The sequence below is a fragment of the Ostrea edulis genome, chromosome 9, assembly GCF_947568905.1.
Source record: "Ostrea edulis chromosome 9, xbOstEdul1.1, whole genome shotgun sequence".
Taxonomy (NCBI): Eukaryota; Metazoa; Mollusca; class Bivalvia; order Ostreida; family Ostreidae; genus Ostrea; species Ostrea edulis.
The window spans coordinates 58,651,448-58,670,309 of record NC_079172.1 but is presented as its reverse complement, the minus strand read 5'-3'; the positions used below and the strand labels follow the sequence as shown (position 1 = coordinate 58,670,309).

Below are 18,862 nucleotides of genomic sequence, written 5' to 3'. Positions count from 1 at the left end.
ATTTCATTAAGATATATACTGAAATCTATATTTATATTCAGTAATTTGAATTTTACTGAATTTCAATTTAACAAAGTTACTTGCATAAAATTCAAACTGCATGTCTTTGCACTTATTTACTACTGTATAACATGTTGTAGAATTATCATGTAGTGAATTTATATTCCATAAATAATGTATACTATTCAAATGCAAGCTTTTCTCTGCTTCTAATCTATTTTGTATCATTGTATATATACTTCCTTGCACTGCAGCCTTTTCATAATGCACATGCAATAAAGGGCATGTGATGATGGTATTTTTGTACGTAGCATTGAATTCTTTCTTTTGAGATTTTTTGGAAATGTATCATACCTTATAAACATGTACACTTTATATTTTCTAATTGATTCATTCAGTTTTGATGAAGTTATGTCTATTTTAAGAAATTCAAAGAAACGCTTTTTCTGTATATTTTGTGGGGACTATTTTACGTTCCCAATACAGATAATGAGGTTGCTAATAATGTGCTTACAATACAGAGTGATGGCATGGAAACTGTTGTACTTGATATGTAGGTTAGGATGTGGTTGTACTTGATATGTAGGTTAGGATGTGGTTGTACTTGATATGTAGGTTGCTAATGATGTGGTTGTACTTGATATGTAGGTTGTTTATGATGTGGTTGCATGTCCTGACCCTGATTGCTCGGGTCATTTTGGACAATTTAAAGGTTGTTGAGAAAAACATAAATTATATATTTGAAGATGTCTATACAGCTACACTTGCTGCAGATGTTTCTGATGCCGTATCGATGTTTCCCAATTATATTCTCAAGGTCATTTAGGCATCAACATCACTTGGAGAAATGTATATAGTGTTTTTATGTCATATCTTTGAAGCTGTGTCATCACAGTGTTGAAGATTAGATGTTCATTCCATTTTGACTTTTTCCATGTGACATATCTTTATCCAAGGTCAATTATAAGGTCAAGGTCATAAGAATTCCTTTTTTCCCATGACATGTTACATTTTAGTGCATGGATCCTTTAATTCCACAATTCATGTTGCCGATCTAACTGATGGCTATTTCAGCAAAGTATTCTCAAGATTGGAATATTGAAGGTTAATGGAAAAGATCCTGGAAGGTTGACCTTTTTCAATACAGATTCAAGTGGATGACCAAAGATACCATGTCACTCAAATTGGCATTTTCTTCATTTTATTCTCCATTTACATATACAGTGCTCCCTCGATATATTGCCAACTTTTGTTTACGACCAATTTGGGAAATAAAGCGGGGGTGGCATTATAACAAATTCACCATTACAAACAATTCACTGAGCAGTCGAAAGAAATTCCATTTTGTATATTTATTTAAGCTCCATTCTGTATAAACATTTAAATGATCTTGAGTTTAATTCAACAGTTATTTGTAATTAACTTTGAATACCTTGTCCAGACTGTCACACTTTTTCGATCCATTCTCAAAGTACAGGTGTGATTACAGATGGGTGTTAGGTAATTGGCATTATTATTGAGGGTAAACCCTTTAAAATTTGACCATTTGTTTGTGAAAATCAGTGGCATATGGCATTATGCAGGGTTGGCATTATAACGGGGGTGTTAACATGGGTAGAAATCTGTTCTTCAGGATTAATTTTCAGGCAATAAGTGGGGGTTGCATTAGAGGAGGGGGGGGGGGGGGGGGGGGCAATACATGTATACCAAGGGAGCACTGTATATTGATTAAAAAAAAGAAAAAAAAGATCAAAGATATTTAGTGACCTGTAACTTGTATTTATTCAGGTGAAGCATGATTTATGTTGAAGGTCATTTCACTTTCTGGTCTTCAAACAGACAATATTTCAAGTGTACTCCAATATGGAGGAGTCCTGCAGTGGTATTAGTACAGCTTTGATAGGACAAGTCTTGTTGCTATCAGTTACATATTGGATTTTTTCGCCTGTATAGCTCACCTGAGTTGAAAGCTACTAGCTATCAAAAGATAGGCACAATTTAAACAATCATATTTTTGTTTGATGTGTATTTTACACTGTTGCAAAGCAGTGTTATGCATGTTAAAGTGACATCTATATTTAGGCCAGATCCCAAAGCTGCATATTTACTGACGAAATATTGCCATGTAGTGTAATTAGTAATAGCTCTCAACATGTAATATGTACATGTGCATGTTAAAATGTTATGAACTATTAAATGAAAAACAGGCAACTTTCATAACAATTGCAATGAAGTTATTATATTCATTTCTTGACACCCCCCCCCCCCCCCCCCCTCCCAATCATATATTGTCAATCTAGCTTGTATAGTAAATTCAAATTAATGATTATTTCGATGATGCATTGACATTTGATTTGGCCTGTCAGTTGTAATGATATTTGTGCCAATAAACTATTTGTATAATATTGTATTTGTCTGAATTATGGTAAAAGTCTTCTTTGAGAGTGGTTGTTTTTTCTCTACTGTAGTGAAATCGCAGTTCTAATCTAGAAGGGACAAGAAACCTTTTTATTTTTCAGAGTTTGTAATTATGTTCAGATATTTAAATTTGTTATGCTGATCAAATCCACAGTCGACCTGTCAGCCAATGAGAAAGCACTAGGTGTGATCATTGACAGCCATTTCTGGTCCTGAAATTCGGACTCTCTTCTGTTTCTCTGAATTTCAGAAATTTTCACGTCAAAAATAGTCAAAATAGGCAGAAATTAGAATTGGTTCCTTTACAAACTGATCCATATTTTAGAATGTGATGTCACTTTCAACGTGCCAAATTTTATTCTAATGAATGTCTTGTCAACCTCTCTGGCACTTTTTCAAGTAGAAACAATGTTTTTATGTACCAATAACATCAAAATGAGTCGGGAAAATAGTGATTTTTGGCCCTCAGTGGCAGGATATTCACATGTTTTTGAGGTAGTCAAACATGTATGTGATAGTACGTTCATAATTATAAATTCCTGATTTGTTGCTAGAAGTATGCTATAGACATTTTGTATCCATTGTGGTTTGATCAAATTTCTGTAATCTACAGACACTAACAGATAGTCCAAGCATGTAAAGATTTAATACCTACTGTAATCTTGATGACTCTAATGATTTAGAGTGATTTAATTAAGTGCCTAAAATAAATTCAGTCACAATATTTTTATGTAGCAATATTCCATTATCACTTTCGTACATGTATGTCTCCCAGCTGATTCAATTTATGAGAGCATATTCTGGATATGATCAATTTCTAAACCGAGGCAGGCTACTGACAAATAAATTGACGCTACAAGGGTTTCACAGTCCTGTTTAAAATCAGCGTTGATCTTATTTGCAAATACAACCTAATGTTAGGTCAGGTGTCTGATGTAATTCACACCAATTGTTAAACCATTATTTTTCATTCTGATTTTGACTATGGATTACTCCATTTACATGATCAAGGTAGAGGGCTTATGTTGAGTGTGACCAGTCAGCAGAGAATACTTACTCCTCTTAGGTACCTGATCCCACCGCTGGTATATCCAGGGGTCCGTATGTGCCCTGTTCTCGATTTTGTATTCTTTATAGGATTTATGAGATTGGTCATTGTTTGTTATCTTCACCTTTTTCATTCTGATGCAAAACAAGTAAAAGCAGTTTATGCAAGTTGAAAATAGTCTGTTTATATCCATCCATCCATGACTGTTTGAAATTGATATTTTCGTTATACATACAAATCTGCAGAATTATGAAACCCACAGACTAATTTAAACTAAAATAGTGAATTCACGGATTTATGAAGCTGCGGATGAAAATACATTTGCAGTTATTATTTTCCTTTCTTATACTTCTCTGAATAATCACAAAGTGGGTAATTACTGTCAGAATGTTAGGACTAAATGAGAGGCTGTTGGTAAAGCTGCAGTCCTCTCTTAATGTTCATTTACTCACAACATTATTAACAAGTGTGAGTGGTACCTTTGCATTCTAAATACTCGTAGCATTATATGCATGTCATCTACTTCATATCTGCATGGATTTTTATGCACTGTGACCTTGATCAAAACCTTTTTGAACTATCACTGCCAGAGTTAGTTACTTTTTTGAAAATGTAAGTATATATATATACTACCTTTGAATGTTACAGCTTTTGTTTATCTATGTATGATATATAAGTGCTTTGTAATCATAAACAAAATGTTGTTTGTGGCAGAATTTCTTGATATTCACTGCGGAGCGTGAAGTCGGAAGAGGTTCTGTGTATGCAATCTCTGTTCATCATAAAGAAATGCTGTCCATTGAGTTTATATCTCCATCTGTAGACAGAGGTGATATGAGAATGTCGGTTAGTCACTGAAAAGTGGACAGTTCACTCATGCATATATATTTTAGTAAGAACTTGATGGCCTCTTCTAAATTTGTGGGGCTTTCATTTGAGGCTCATGAATTGAAACTGTACAATGTAAGTGGTGTACACTTGCTGTAGTGATGCATCCTAGGATGCTTGCTGTCATATGAATGATATGCCTGACCTACATTTTCTAAATGAGTGATGAGGTTAAAGGTTTTCACTGCAGGGGTAACAGAAACTAAAGACAGTTTGGGGACGTCAATACCCATCATCATATCCACAGTACATACACATGATAATTCATCTCCTGTCAATACTTCAGTAGGAGTTATTTTGGGTATTTTTATGCCCCCCCCCCCCCCCCCCCCCCCTTCAAAGAAGAGGAGCATATATTGCTTTGCACATGTCGGTCGGTCGGTAGACCACATGTCCGCTCAATATCTTGAGAACCATTCACTTGATCTTAATGATATTTTATATGTGGGTTGGTTATGAGTAGAAGAGGACCCCTATTATTTTTCAGGTCAAAAGGCCAAGAGTCAATCAACTCTGGACATAGGTACACTATATACTGTCCACTCAATATCTTTGAGAACCCTTTGCTTGGCAGACATCAAACTTGGTACACTAATACATCTTCAGGAGAAGATGACCCCTATTGATTTTGAGGTCACATGATCAAGGGTCAAATGGGACAAAGGAATATACTGTCCCTCAATATCTTGAGAACCCTTTGCTTTACAGACATCAAACTTGGTACACTGGTACATCTTTAGGAGAAGATGACCCCAATGATTTTGAGGTCACACGGTCAAAGGTCAAGGGTCAAATTGGACATAGGAATATACTGTACGTTCAATTTCTTGAGAACCCTTTGCTTGACAGACATCAAACCTGGTACACTGGTACATCTTCAGGAGAAGATGACCCCTATTGATTTTGAGGTCACATGGTCAAAGGTCAATGGTTGAACTGGACATAGTAATATATTGTCTCCTATATTTTAAGAATTATTTGCTTGATTGACACCACACTTGGTACATTGGTACAGCATAAGGAGTAGATAACCCCTATTGATTTTTAGGTCACATGGTCAATCCACTCTTGACATAGGAAGATATTGTCTGCTCAATATTTTGAATTAATGATACTACTATCAATTAAATGATGTGTGTGTATAACCCTTTTCAATTTTGCACAGATGCGGCATCACAATCATGGAGTTTATGTTAGGAAATGTGATGTTACGATTGAGTTAAAGTAGACATCGAGTATTTACAGTGTGGGTTTTTATGGCTCAGTAAAAGCCTCCATGGAATCTATAGGGAAAATATCAAAACATTTGATATATACATGTTCAGATATTATAGTTCATAGGTATAGTGACAGACTCTGTGGCATTTTTGTCTGTGATTTTAGTTAATGTAGATGGAAATTTATAAAAAACAAGGTACAAATGCGTACATTAAAAGACCCAAAAAAATTCTCTGTTTTAAATGTGTCTTGAATTAAGCTTGATCTGTGTTTTAAGTAAGTTAAATATATGCCAAGTGTATCTTAACTTAAATCAAAGTTATTGCTTATTCAATAACATTATTACGTCATGAATAAGACTTTTCCCTGCCTTTTTTCAAAAGGAACTTGATAACTGTTAAATTTCATCCGCATTATTGCTTCGGAAAAGGTGTGCCCATCTGTTGAGCAAAATGAAATTAATACATATATATATTGTGTACTAATAGAAGAAAAAAATGTATTTGAATATGAATTTGCTCGACACATGGGCTGTATATTTTCTGAAAGGAAAACCCCCCGAATTTATGGATTTTTTCATTGATTTTGGTATTTTTGCCATTTTATGCCAACTTCATACTCCTTTCTTACAACACAAAGCAATTTTGGATCAAATTAAATGTAGTTTGGACTTACCTATATATTCCTTATTTGAATGCCAGATTTTAGGACCTCCTACTGAAATCATCCATTTTCTAGGCTAGATGACTGTAGAAATTGTACCTGCTTCTTTGTATATAAATCATTATTAATCATACTATATACATGTAGGAGTAATATTTTGATACTAGTATTTTAGCTTTCAAAAAGCGGGATTCGCTTGATGATTGATTGATTGATTGTATCTTGCTTAACGTCCCTCTCAAGAATTTGTCACTCACATATGGAGACGTCACCAAGACCGGTGAAGGGCTTCAAGTTTATAGACCTATGATCGGGGCTTACGGCCATTGAGCAATGAGGGTTCTTTAGCGTGCCACACCTACTGTGACATGGGACATTCGTTTTTAAGGTCATCTCCGAGAACTTAATTGTGACATTCACACCTGATGCCGAGCGTCTGGTGATGGAGCTTCTGGCGATAGAACTGTCACTACCTGTTTTAATGACTTAGGTCTGTTGCAGCCGGGATTCAAAACCCCGATCTTCCGCATGTGGAGCGAACGCTCTAACCACTAGGCCACCGCGGCAATGAAATGTGATCATTTAACAATCCTGTTGAATCCATGCAGACACAGTTTTATGTGATATGATAACATTGAAGTGAACATCATTCCCTGTTTAGTGACATTCAGCTGGCATGACAGACCCATGATGACCTCTTGTTCTGTGTAACTTCCCTTGGTATCATGTGATTTAGTTAAACATGCGCTATCTGATATCTGCATGAATACGCATGACTTGAAACATGACTAGATATTTATAGGGCATGTTTCATAATATTTTCACAGCTATTTTACAGAGAGATATTTGATCAATATAGGATCTCCTTGAATGAATTTAAATAATTCAAACAACTCTCACCAATCCCATCCCCCCCCCCCCCCCAAAGTAAACTGATCACTTGGCTATCATGAATTTATTCTGATATTGGAATACTTTTTAGTAGAGAAATATTTTCAATATAGAAAAGTGATACCACTGAGTAAGTTTTATCTTCTTTACTCCCAAGCATTGAAAATTAACTTGTACGTTTCTCAGATGGAAATAAATAGTTGACAGACTGATAAGTTAGTGGATGGAACACAACTATAAACTTTCTGGACAGAAATGAGCTTGTCTGTGCATGCTTTTCAGGTGTAGTGCATGTACATTTCGGGTATAGCGTAAGTATGTTTCAGGGATCTTGTAGCTGTTTCAGCATCGCAATGTTACTTACATGTCAAGGAAGCCACAGGCAATTGCATCGCTTGGGGTCGAATTTACTATATAAAGAGTATATGCCTGTGAAGGAAGCGATAAACAAGTGCTTTATTGAACTTGAAATGGGATGTTTCTTTGACAAGAAACACCTGCTGTGAAATCAAAAGGTGAACACTAGCTCGTGCTTTTGATAATGACTCTTTGCTTTTGATGACAACTCGTGCACTTTCAGAAACCACCCTCGATTTTATTTTTTTGTGCTTTTGATGGTTGCCCTATTGTACGCTGGTGCCATTCATAATTTCATAGCTCATGCATTGCTCTAAGGAATTTTTCTTAAAGTTCAATGAGCAGAGTGATTTACAAATTAGGTAATTTCATATCTTGATAATTGTTTCTCATGCTGTTTTGAAGAAAATGAAGAAACTAAATGTCTGCATGGTCTCTACTTTCAGAGCCGCGTTTCCTGTTACCAACTCCAAGATTTCTCCAAGTGGCCGGTCTCCATCTGTGTTCATCAAACCGGATAAATCTGCCTCCGTCACCCCTATGAGAACGGGGGGGATAGGCAGGATGAATCTCTTCAAACGTACATCAGTGGCCTCCACAGCGAATTTGTCAGACCACTCTAGCAGTGAGGGAGGGGGAAGCAATAGGAATTCGCTGGAAGCACCTATTGAGCTATCTGAGCAGGCATGTTGTGGAGTTATTTTCTGTTCAAATGTATTTTACTATTTCCTCACAATTCATGTATGTGTGTGAGTGTGGGTGTAATACTGAGCTTGTAGACACTACAGGCCGCCTATTTTGCTGGATTGATTTGATACTTCACATGTAGCTTTATTATCAAGAGGAAGAACCCTATAGAGTTTGGGATTTAAAGGTCAAGGTCACAACACTGAACAGGGCTGCATTCAAGATTGTAGTGGCTAGATAGTGCTATGAAATTGAACAGACATCTGGGCTAGCACTACAGTTAGGATAGCAAGCGTTAATTCGCTAGACCTAGATATCGAGCCTACATGTAGCAGCTAATTCAATGCAACTCAGGACTAATTCATAGTAAAAGCTTATAGACACTCATTATAAGGGGATATGCCCCACCTTGCAGAGCTCTTGTTAATTATTTTACTTACTATGTTATCGGTAGTAAGGGAATTGTGTGTGTGTTAGTGATTGATTGATTTGAACAATATTTATTTTAACAATAAAATGCTTTCTTTGTTGTTTCATCGGGTGATGAAGGTAGTTAGCATCGCAGAAAAAAATCATAACCTGCGAAAAAAAGATTTTTAACTTTTTTCTGCAATGATTGCTACCTTCATCACCCAATGAAACAACAAAGAAAGATATTTTATTGTTTATATATATATTTTTATGCAATATTTAAGAATATAAACTAGAATTAAGATCTAAAATATCATATGGTTGACCCATTGGTTACATTAAATGGAACAGCCAATGCACCATTTGACCTTGATGATCCATATTTGGTAATGATTACACAGACAGGTGGTACCAAAAAAACCAGATCAAGCTAGTTTGCAACAAACTTGCATTCATTGTCACATATAAAAGCTATGTCAATTTCAAAAGAAATATAAAAGAAAAGATTCAGTGAATGTAAATATTCATCATTGATTATCATATATACAGGCAACAGCTTAGCTTATAAGAGCCCTCTCCATCAAGTGAGTGATTTATAATGATTTCATGCAGCAGTACAGGTGTCCACTGGTTCTATTTACTTGTGTTGAATATCCCTTCAACTAATGGGGGGGGGGGGTAAACTGTGTTATTTATTAAAGTTTCAAATTTTCTGTACCTGTGTAAGACTTGTGACCTACAAGTTGGCTACAACCATAGATATCAGTTAGCAGACATTTGATAGATATTGGATAGAAAAGTACAAAGAAAACCGGCTACAACCATAGATATCAGTTAGCAGACATTTGATAGATATTGGATAGAAAAGTACAAAGAAAACCACTAACTAGTATTCGTTTTGTATAAACTTATTGTACAACAATGTACATCGTACTCTTTACAGATTACACCAAGAAGACCCTTGCGAACAGATGACCAGCGCCGACTAAGTCGTCCAAACAGCAGCCAGTTAATGCCCCCTATCATGAACAGCGCAAGCAACTTAAGTCTAGTCTCCAACACATCATCCACCAATGGTAAGTCTAGTCTCCAACATATCATCCACCAATGGTAAGTCTAGTCTACAACACATCATCCACCAATGATAATTCTAGTCTACAACACATCATCCACCAATGATAATTCTAGTCTGCAACACATCATCCACCAATGATAATTCTCGTCTCCAACACATCATCCACCAATGATAATTCTCGTCTCCAACACATCATCCACCAATGATAATTCTAGTCTCCAACACATCATCCACCAATGGTAAGTCTAGTCACCAACACATCATCCACCAATGGTAAGTCTAGTCTGCAACACATCATCCACCAATGATAATTCTCGTCTCCAACACATCATCCACCAATGATAATTCTCGTCTCCAACACATCATCCACCAATGATAATTCTAGTCTCCAACACATCATCCACCAATGGTAAGCTGTAAGTGGTGGTGGTTGTTTTCTTTGTTTTTTTTTTTTAGCTCACCTGTCTGATAGAAAGGACAAGATGGGAATAATGGGATTATTTGGACCCTGGTTTCCACAGTTTTGAAAAAGTTCTTGTTGAAACCAGTTATCCCATACGACAAAATACGTTTAATGTCTTGCCTAGGTAATGCCCAGTATTAAAAATTCCTCCATTCTACTTCATGCAATTTGGCACCAAAATTGGTTGAATTAGTATTCCACATACTGTATTAATAATGTTCTACGTGGAACTTCACCACTAGCACCAATATAGACCATTGAGAGGATTTTATGAACAGCTAGTGCTTTGAAATGCCTCATATCATACCTAACGTCAAGATGATCTGGTAATGGACCTGATATTTATAATAGAAAAAAAAAGTTGTGAAAAATGTGTCTTAATTTATATTACTAATCGTATTTTCCTCTATTTTCCAACTTCAGCATGCGACACAATCTGTTCATATTGACCATGAACGGATCATGAACTAGTCACATCGTGGACAATGATGGTGAACTTACATGTATTATCATCCCAATCTTGTGGTCTCCTAGCTCCAAAATACAGTGCACCATTAGGCCTAATGTTTAACAAAGTGCAATGTTGATAGACGATGTGTGATGTCATGTCTATGTTTTGACATACAGATGAACACCATAATGCGATCTAAGGAGTTAGTTTTATGCAGCAAAAAGGGGGGGGGGGGGTTGTTTTATCCATGTCAAAAAATAAGAAATGCACAAATCTATTTACTAATTTCAAATCCTTGGCACGTCCTGCTATTCAGAACGTGATTCACAGAATTTGCTTCAAATCCAAATACGTTCATATTGACCATAAACAGCTCAAAAGTGTTGTTCAAATCTTAAATCACAAGAAGTTTAGTTTTGATTATGTCATGATGAGATGAAAGACGTTTAAGCTTACACCTATTCAACATATAGGAATATAGCTATACATTGTACATCTACTTTTTTACAATGTAATGTTTATGAACTGGAATAGACATGAATTTTTAAATCAGATTAAAGTTACTGTGGGAGATTCCTACATGTAAATACCCCCCCCCCCCCCAACAACAACAACAAACCATTATGGTTTCTTCATGGATCACTGAATGTGGGTGGAGCTTTTCTAAGGTCACTGTTATTTTTCTGGAATTTAGAGATCAGATCATTGTGTATACTTTTGATATACACATAAAGTGTCTTAACTTATTGCTGTACAAATTGTTCTCAGTGCAAGTTGAATATCAGAAGAAAAAATAACTCCTCTGAAACTACTCAACAGAATTTTATGAAACTTTGAAGTTAATAAGGACATACTGTGTAGATGTGCATATTCACAGGAAATTCTTATTCAGTGTTTTTTTCTTGGAGCCATGTCCCTTTTGAAGAAAGGAGTTTTGCCAAAATATACCACAGTGTTTAGTACAACTTGCATGAATTTGACTGGTTTTCAAACCATATCTTCCTTATTGAATATTTCTGTTTTAATATTTTGCACAATTTACATCTGTAAACAATATTACATATGACTTGAGTAGTCCACGTGCCATTATATACATGCAATGAAAATAAATGATTGATGTAGTGCAGTATAGCACAGAGGCATAAGAATTTTTTGTATTTTATGCATAGCATTGCCATTCATTATGCATACTGTATTTTGCCGAATATAATACGCAGTTGTATTTAGTACGCAACCCCCCCCCCCCCCCCACCACCACCACCACCACCCCCACCCCACTTTGGCCCTAAAAGTTGGTGAAAAAATGCAATTCGTGTGTATAATAAAAATTTTGACCAAGCAGTAATCTTAACTTTATACTTTGCGGTAATTTTCATTCAATATTTTTGTTTGTTTGAAAGTAATGATGAGGAGGAGTTCGAAGGGTTTTGAAATGTGTATTCACAACGATATATTACAAACATTACGACTGTGTTTATATAATATAGATCTACCTGTATATATTGCTATGCATGCTCACAAATGGTAATTTATGTCTCTGACAATCTGCATGATTTCTTGTATCACTTAATAAAATGTGTGAAAAAAAATTCTTTTTGGTATTTCTTTACCCTGAGGGGGTATCTAACAAAAGCACAGTGTACACAACAATGGCTTCGTAAAACGCATGCTCAGGTCACCCTCTCATTACAGTAATTACTTCTATTACGCAAGAATAGTTATTTCAAAGATTCAAATTGACATTTCATTAAAAATTATTCATAAAACTTACGGTAAACTAACTTTAAATTTAGCCAAGTGACCAAATTATTTTCCAACTATTTTAGCATGTGACAAGGCATTATTGTGTACACATGCTTTAAATAATGGCGGCATACGATGTGATGAAAAGTCAGATCTAATGCAATTTAATTGTCTGTTTCATGATAATTGAATTATTTAGATATTGTAAGTATATATATCACATTTTCTGCAATTTTACGTTTCTGTAGTAATTTTCTTGAGGTCAATTTTTTGGGTTTTTAAATAGATGAACGTGAAAAGGCGTACAGTATCTGAAGCCTAGGTTTTTGAGAGAAATATTACACTACTTAATCGCCGAGTTTCATCCTAAAAAAAGGTCAAAAACCTATTGTGGTACATGTATATAATACGCACCCCTTTCTGGCACCAATAAATTCTCTTGAAAAATGTGTATTATATTTGGCAAAATACGCTAGCATTGTCATTCATTGTGTGTAGCATCGTCATGTGTAGCATTGTCATTCATTGTGTGTAGCATTGTCATTCATTGTAGGGGCATGGGGTACGTAAACTTGTTCACATTTTCTGTCCTATAATATCTGTTGATATTGATTTTGTAGAGAACAGTGATGCAGAGCCAGTGGAGGAACTGCCCACACCGCCCCTTCCCGAGAAAACAGCATATTCAGACTACAGCAATATAGAAATCTCACCTGCCCCATCACATCACCGCTCCAATAGCGGTAATCGTAAATCCAAGGTTAGTTTTCTGCGAATCTTCCATCGAGGGTCCACGGCCAGTCTGAATGAAATCGATGGACATGATTCATAAACTTAAGACATTGAGAATATGGGTTCAAAGAATGCAGCTCTGGGACTTTTGTTGTTCATTTGTGTTTAGAAATGTAGATAAATACATAATAGATCATAGACTGCTGTCTAATGATTAGATCAGTGCCTTGTACATGTATATATAGATGTGTGGGTGTGGGTGTGTGCTGCGAAATATACCATCAGCTACTCTCTAGAGCCACAGCTATTCTCCCGATATACTGTGATTTCATTATTTTCATGGGCATCAAAGTTTGGTGGAAAAAGACACACAGTTTGTGGACACCCTTGCCCTTTTCCATCCATCATGCTGTAATAGTTACTGCTTGCTAGACTTTTTTAGCTCACTTGAACCCAGTAAGATTTTGTGGCTGTGTCTACTGCCCAATCCCATTCACTTATTTGTGAATAAAATTATTGTTTTGATACAGTTCTCCCTTGATATATTGCCCACCCCACCCCCCCCCCCCCCCACCCCCGTTATAATGCCACCCCCGCTTATTTCCTGAAAATCCTAAAGAACAGATTTCTTCCCATGTTAACACCCCCGTTATAATGCCATCCCCGCATAGTGCCATATGCCACTGATTTTCACAATCAAATGGTCAAATTTTATAGGGTTAATTAAGATTATTTAAATGTTTATACAAAATGGAGCCCATATAGATTTACAGAATTTAATTTCATTTGACTGCTCAGTAAATTGTCCATAATGTGAATTTGTTATATTGCCACCCCCGCTTTATTGCCCAAATTGGTCTTGAACAAAAGTTGGCAATATATCGAGGGAGCACTGTATATTAAAACAGGGGGGGGGGGGGGGGGGCACAATAGAATTACAAATGGTTTCAGAGGATATTATATGAGGGATTATTTCTTTATTCTTTAAGAATCATCTTCTCAAGATGGAATTCTGAACTTGGATCAGACTGATAACAATTGTAAATTAAATGAAAAATAGGAAAGTTACAGGCTGGTTTACACCGAGGCCCTCATTCACTTAGTAAACCTTTTCTGTTTTCATTTGAATAGCTTTTTCAAACTGGAATATTGCTGGGAAAATTTGAAATGCATACATTTAGGATTGAAAAAAGTAGAGTGAATAGAGTCATTATGAAACATGTATCACACACCACCCCACTTCCACAAGAGTTAAAGCTAAAGGCAAAATTTCAAAATATTTTGAAATCTCAGGTATTTTGGGATTAGTGTTATACTTGAGAGTACATATAGGCCCCCCAGTGTTGTGATGAAAAAGTTACTCTTTTGCATTGTTTAAAAAAAAATGTTTTTTTGTCATTCAAGCCCCAAAACTCTGTATAAGCAATCGTCTATTACTTGTTTATTGTTCACTTGGGGAAGCAAATTGTTTCAGGAACATATTAACAAAATTACAACTTTACAGTGAAAGTAATATTAAAAAATAATTTTTTTAAAAATTTCAAAGGTTTGTAAATGCCAGAAGTAAGGAACAGATAGTAACAAATCATGGTAGGTAGAATTTTAGTGAGGGTCCTGTCAATCCCCGAGAATCTCAAACTCAGGCAGTTACTCTCAAACTAAGTCTCATCAACTATACAAGCTTTTGAAATGAATAGGAAGTATGATTGTATATTTTAGATATCATATCCTGAAGTTACAAATGCTCAAACCTTTCATGCAGTCTGATAGTAGGTTTTTCTAAACTCGACATAATTTCATGAATTGTTGATGGAAGAACTCAAATGAGCATTGTGGTCCAGGAGCCTTTTATTGCATACAGCCAAAGGGCAGTAAATAATCCCAATCAGTAGTTTATTTTGTCCGTATTTTAGTTACATGTATAATCCTTGGTTTTACATTACACCAGAAGGTACTTGATCAGTAATGATAAAATCCACCATACTGAGCTAATGTAAATATTATTTGCTTCCCCTTTGTGACCCTCCATGACCTTTAGGTAGGGGAATTAAGTAATTACTGTCAGAAGTGGATAAGGATACATGTATACCATTCTTTGATGCAGCTGATGAAAACTGTTATGAACAATTTAATTCATCATACATTTATAAATGTAGATTCTGGGAATGGTTTCATACCTACCCTAGTAATTCCAAAATGTTTAGCCTGAGTAGAAACCTGTGCATGCCCTCAAAATGTGGTTGTTGTGTGGAATTCAAGTGTACTTATTTCAGTGTATTTAGAATTTGGCACAATCAGAACTGAACTATTTTGTATAATGTCTTGATTTAGGCCCTCTTCTGTGTATAATATATAGATAGGGATTTTCATACTTTTTGTGCAAATACCAACTGGCACTTTTTCTTCAACACCAAATGCTTTAGAATGTAAATCTCACTGAAATAAGTACATACACATGTACAGTATTGGTATGAATGGTGCATGTCTTACTTAGTGAGTTATTGTTTTGATCATATAAATAGGTATATTTCATTAAAAATAAAAATCTTGTGTAATCAATTTCTGTGTGATTTTGTAATGCATTTATAATTGTGCTAAGATTCTTCACAAATGACCTGTAAATATTCAAGGGAGGGACATGTTATTTCCTTTTTTTATCCATTGATTTCAATGAATGATTGGTTAACATCATATTATCTGAATAGAACCAGATTTTTATCACATTTAATGCAATCCCTATTCATTTAGCCTATTAATTGTTTTAATTGATGTTATAATCCATCACAGTCTCTAAGGAAGAACTTTTGAAAAAAAATGAGAGGAGGAGAAAAATTACACACAAAGAATTACACTCAAAACTTTTGAGTAGGAAATATTTTTTAAGTCAGTTAAAATTGTGAATTGAGCAATGTTTTGATTTAGGCCTTCATGCTGTTATTATAAAAATGAAAATTATTTTTAAAATCATTTAGTGTAAGAAAGTATAATGTGATGAATAACTGCAGTTGTCATCCTTCTGAAGATAAAGAAATATGTATACACTGGGACTTTGTTTGGAATCATTATACCTCTTTGATGTAGATGCACAGGATAAAGAACTTTTCACTTCCATGACCTTGAGTACCAGCAAAGGTCATACTTTGTAGCCCTTTACCTACAGCTGGTGAACAAACAAAAATAATATGCACAAGTATTCCTTTAGAATAAATTAGTAGTCTAGTCTGATATGGCTATAATTTTGAATAATTTAAGCTCAAAGTATTCTGTTGATCTTTGAAAAGAATTGTCATGATGAATCGAAACCACCAAATATGGCCTCATGGTTTGCATAGAATTAATCATGTTTTATAATGGATGGTATGTGCTAAAGGTTTGTTCACTTTATAACAATGTAAAGATAAAAGAAATTGGATTTCAAATTAATTCGGATATACCAGTAACCGTTCATTTAAATGAGAAAAAAAATGGATGATTAATGTTAAAGTGAATGGACAAAGAGAGATAATTTGAAATGATGCATTATCATTGATAGAAGAGGAGCAGATTGTGTGGTTAGCTATCTAGGTGCAGGGAGAGAAGTCAATCATTTGCATGTTTTCTGTGTATGTCTCCTTCACTGGTACAGAATGTTATGTTGTTGCGCCTGTTGTGAAAATTTGTAACTCTGATGGTGCTTTGAAACTATTAGCTTTAAAAATATAAATATTGATTGCATTAGGTATTTTCAAGTGATTCTTTGTGATCAAATTTTTTGACAAAACCAATTTTCCATTTCATGTGTATTTCATTTTAGTTTTATAACTTTCTTTTTTCTTCTCTATTTTTGTTTTTTATTTCCATATAAAATTCATCTCCTATATTTATCATTACATTCTATTGAAATTTAATGCTTAACAAGAAAAATGGTTATGCATACTAGAATGTTTCCTCTATTTCCAACTGTGATTAAAAAAACATAGACATCATTTAAATTTTAGACAAAAAATTCAAATTCATGCAAGAGGTTGATTTCTGAAATAGTTTGACGTTGAGATCTTATCCCCTTCAGTTCATTAGACAAGATTTTTAATTTTTGTTGTTAAAAGATTATTTGATTTTCTGATAATAATTTTCCCTTTACAATTTCTTTGTTTCTAATTCATGTTGTGGATCATATATGCATGTCAAGGTGTTTTGAGATTGAAATATTGCTTATACCAAAAACTTGTAAGGAATAAAAAAAAAATCATTTAGTTTCTTTTGTAGTATTCCCCAGATTTCAGTTTTGTAATCATGTTAAAATCATCCAAAATGAAATTTTTCATACCTGTGATATTTCAAAGTGTGTTATGGTGATGAAGCATTACTTTTGATAACTTTAAAACTTTTCATTCATGGAAGTTTTATCATTTAGCACTTTTGTAGAGGTTATGAATGACTTGAACAAATGGGACATCATATTTTTGTTGTTTATTTGTTTTGTTTCCCCATCAAGAATTTTCACTCATACTGAGACACCACCAGCTGTAGGTAAAGTGCCACAAATTTAGACCTTTGCATGATAGTCAGGGCCGTAGCAGTGAGAGCTCTTCATCATGCCAATGTCTACCGTGACATGCGACCTCTGTTTCTAAGGTTTAATCTAAAAGAAAGACTTACAACTCTAATCTCTTAATGCCAAGGGAAGGAGAAGTCACTACATATTTTCACTTCTTGCTTGGGTTTGACTAAGACAAAGATATTAGCTGGGCTCAACTTGCAACCGTTTGAATGGGATCTAAAATAGTATTGAAAACAAAATGTGTAACCTATAAAACACTTCACAGTTGTTGAAAATCTCTCTCTCTCTCTCTCTCTCTCTCTCTCTCTCTCTCTCTCTTTCAAAATGGTAAACCAAAGGGTTTATATAAGAATTTCTACACCAGTAAAGCTACAGTTTCCACAGAGACTTCTTATTAAGTAGTGGTTCAAACTATTCCATGTTTCATTTTGTGCTTACATTATTTACTTTGATTTTATTTTTGATATGACTCTCATAATGTCAGTCTTGATGCCATAAAGTGAATTAAAAATCATTCTCAACTGAAGCAAGAAGATTGAGATGAAGATCGAAATACAGATGCTGAATTTGAAGTGTTAGAAATTAGTCTTAGACTGTGGAACATCAGATAGAGATTTTTCTTATTGTCTGTTGTCATGGTCAACTAGTTTTAATAAATACAGATAGGTGAAGATATTGATTTTTGATACCGATTTTAAAATAAGTTTGAGATGAGGGATAACCAAATACAGTCTACTCTGGATATAATGAAATTCAGGGGACCGACCTGAATTGTTCATTATATCCAAAGTTCAATATAACCAATGCTGAACTATACAATTATTGCTACTGGGGGATTTATTTTAACTTCAATATAACAGATAGTTCAATACAACGGACTTCAGTATAAGTGGAGTGGACTGTAACTCATTGAGATTGCTTCGACTCATGTTAGTGATAATATAACATAGATTTGTGAATTGTACTTGTTTACACATAGCCTACCAGTCAAGTCTTAAAAAGTGGCACTGAGTGTATTGTAGGTAGCAGAGAGAGAGACAGAGAGAGAGAAAGAGAGAGTGTTGTGACCATCAAAGAAAAAAAATTTGAATTTGGTGGAAAATAGGAGTAACATATTTGAGTTAGAGTATGAAATTATTGTTCATAGTGTAATGGTATAAAGATTGGTTGTTTCTTAATAACAGCTCATATAAACAATGCACAAACAACAGCTCATATAAACAATGCACAAACAACAGCTCATATAAACAATGCACAAACAACAGATCATAGAAACA

The 18,862-nt window shown here is 34.8% G+C and overlaps 1 protein-coding gene across 3 annotated transcripts in view; it reads left to right on the top strand.

Annotated features, from left to right (window-relative positions):
• The window catches only part of LOC125660039 (dedicator of cytokinesis protein 1-like), a 138,686-nt gene that overhangs the window by 115,542 nt on the left and 4,282 nt on the right, over positions 1-18,862 (top strand). For all 3 annotated transcript variants that reach the window (XM_056149697.1, XM_056149696.1, XM_056149700.1), the window contains 3 exons: positions 7,930-8,167; positions 9,525-9,657; positions 12,934-13,073. In XM_056149697.1, coding sequence (XP_056005672.1) covers positions 7,930-8,167; positions 9,525-9,657; positions 12,934-13,073 — 511 coding nt within the window. The remainder of the gene's footprint in view (positions 1-7,929; positions 8,168-9,524; positions 9,658-12,933; positions 13,074-18,862) is intronic.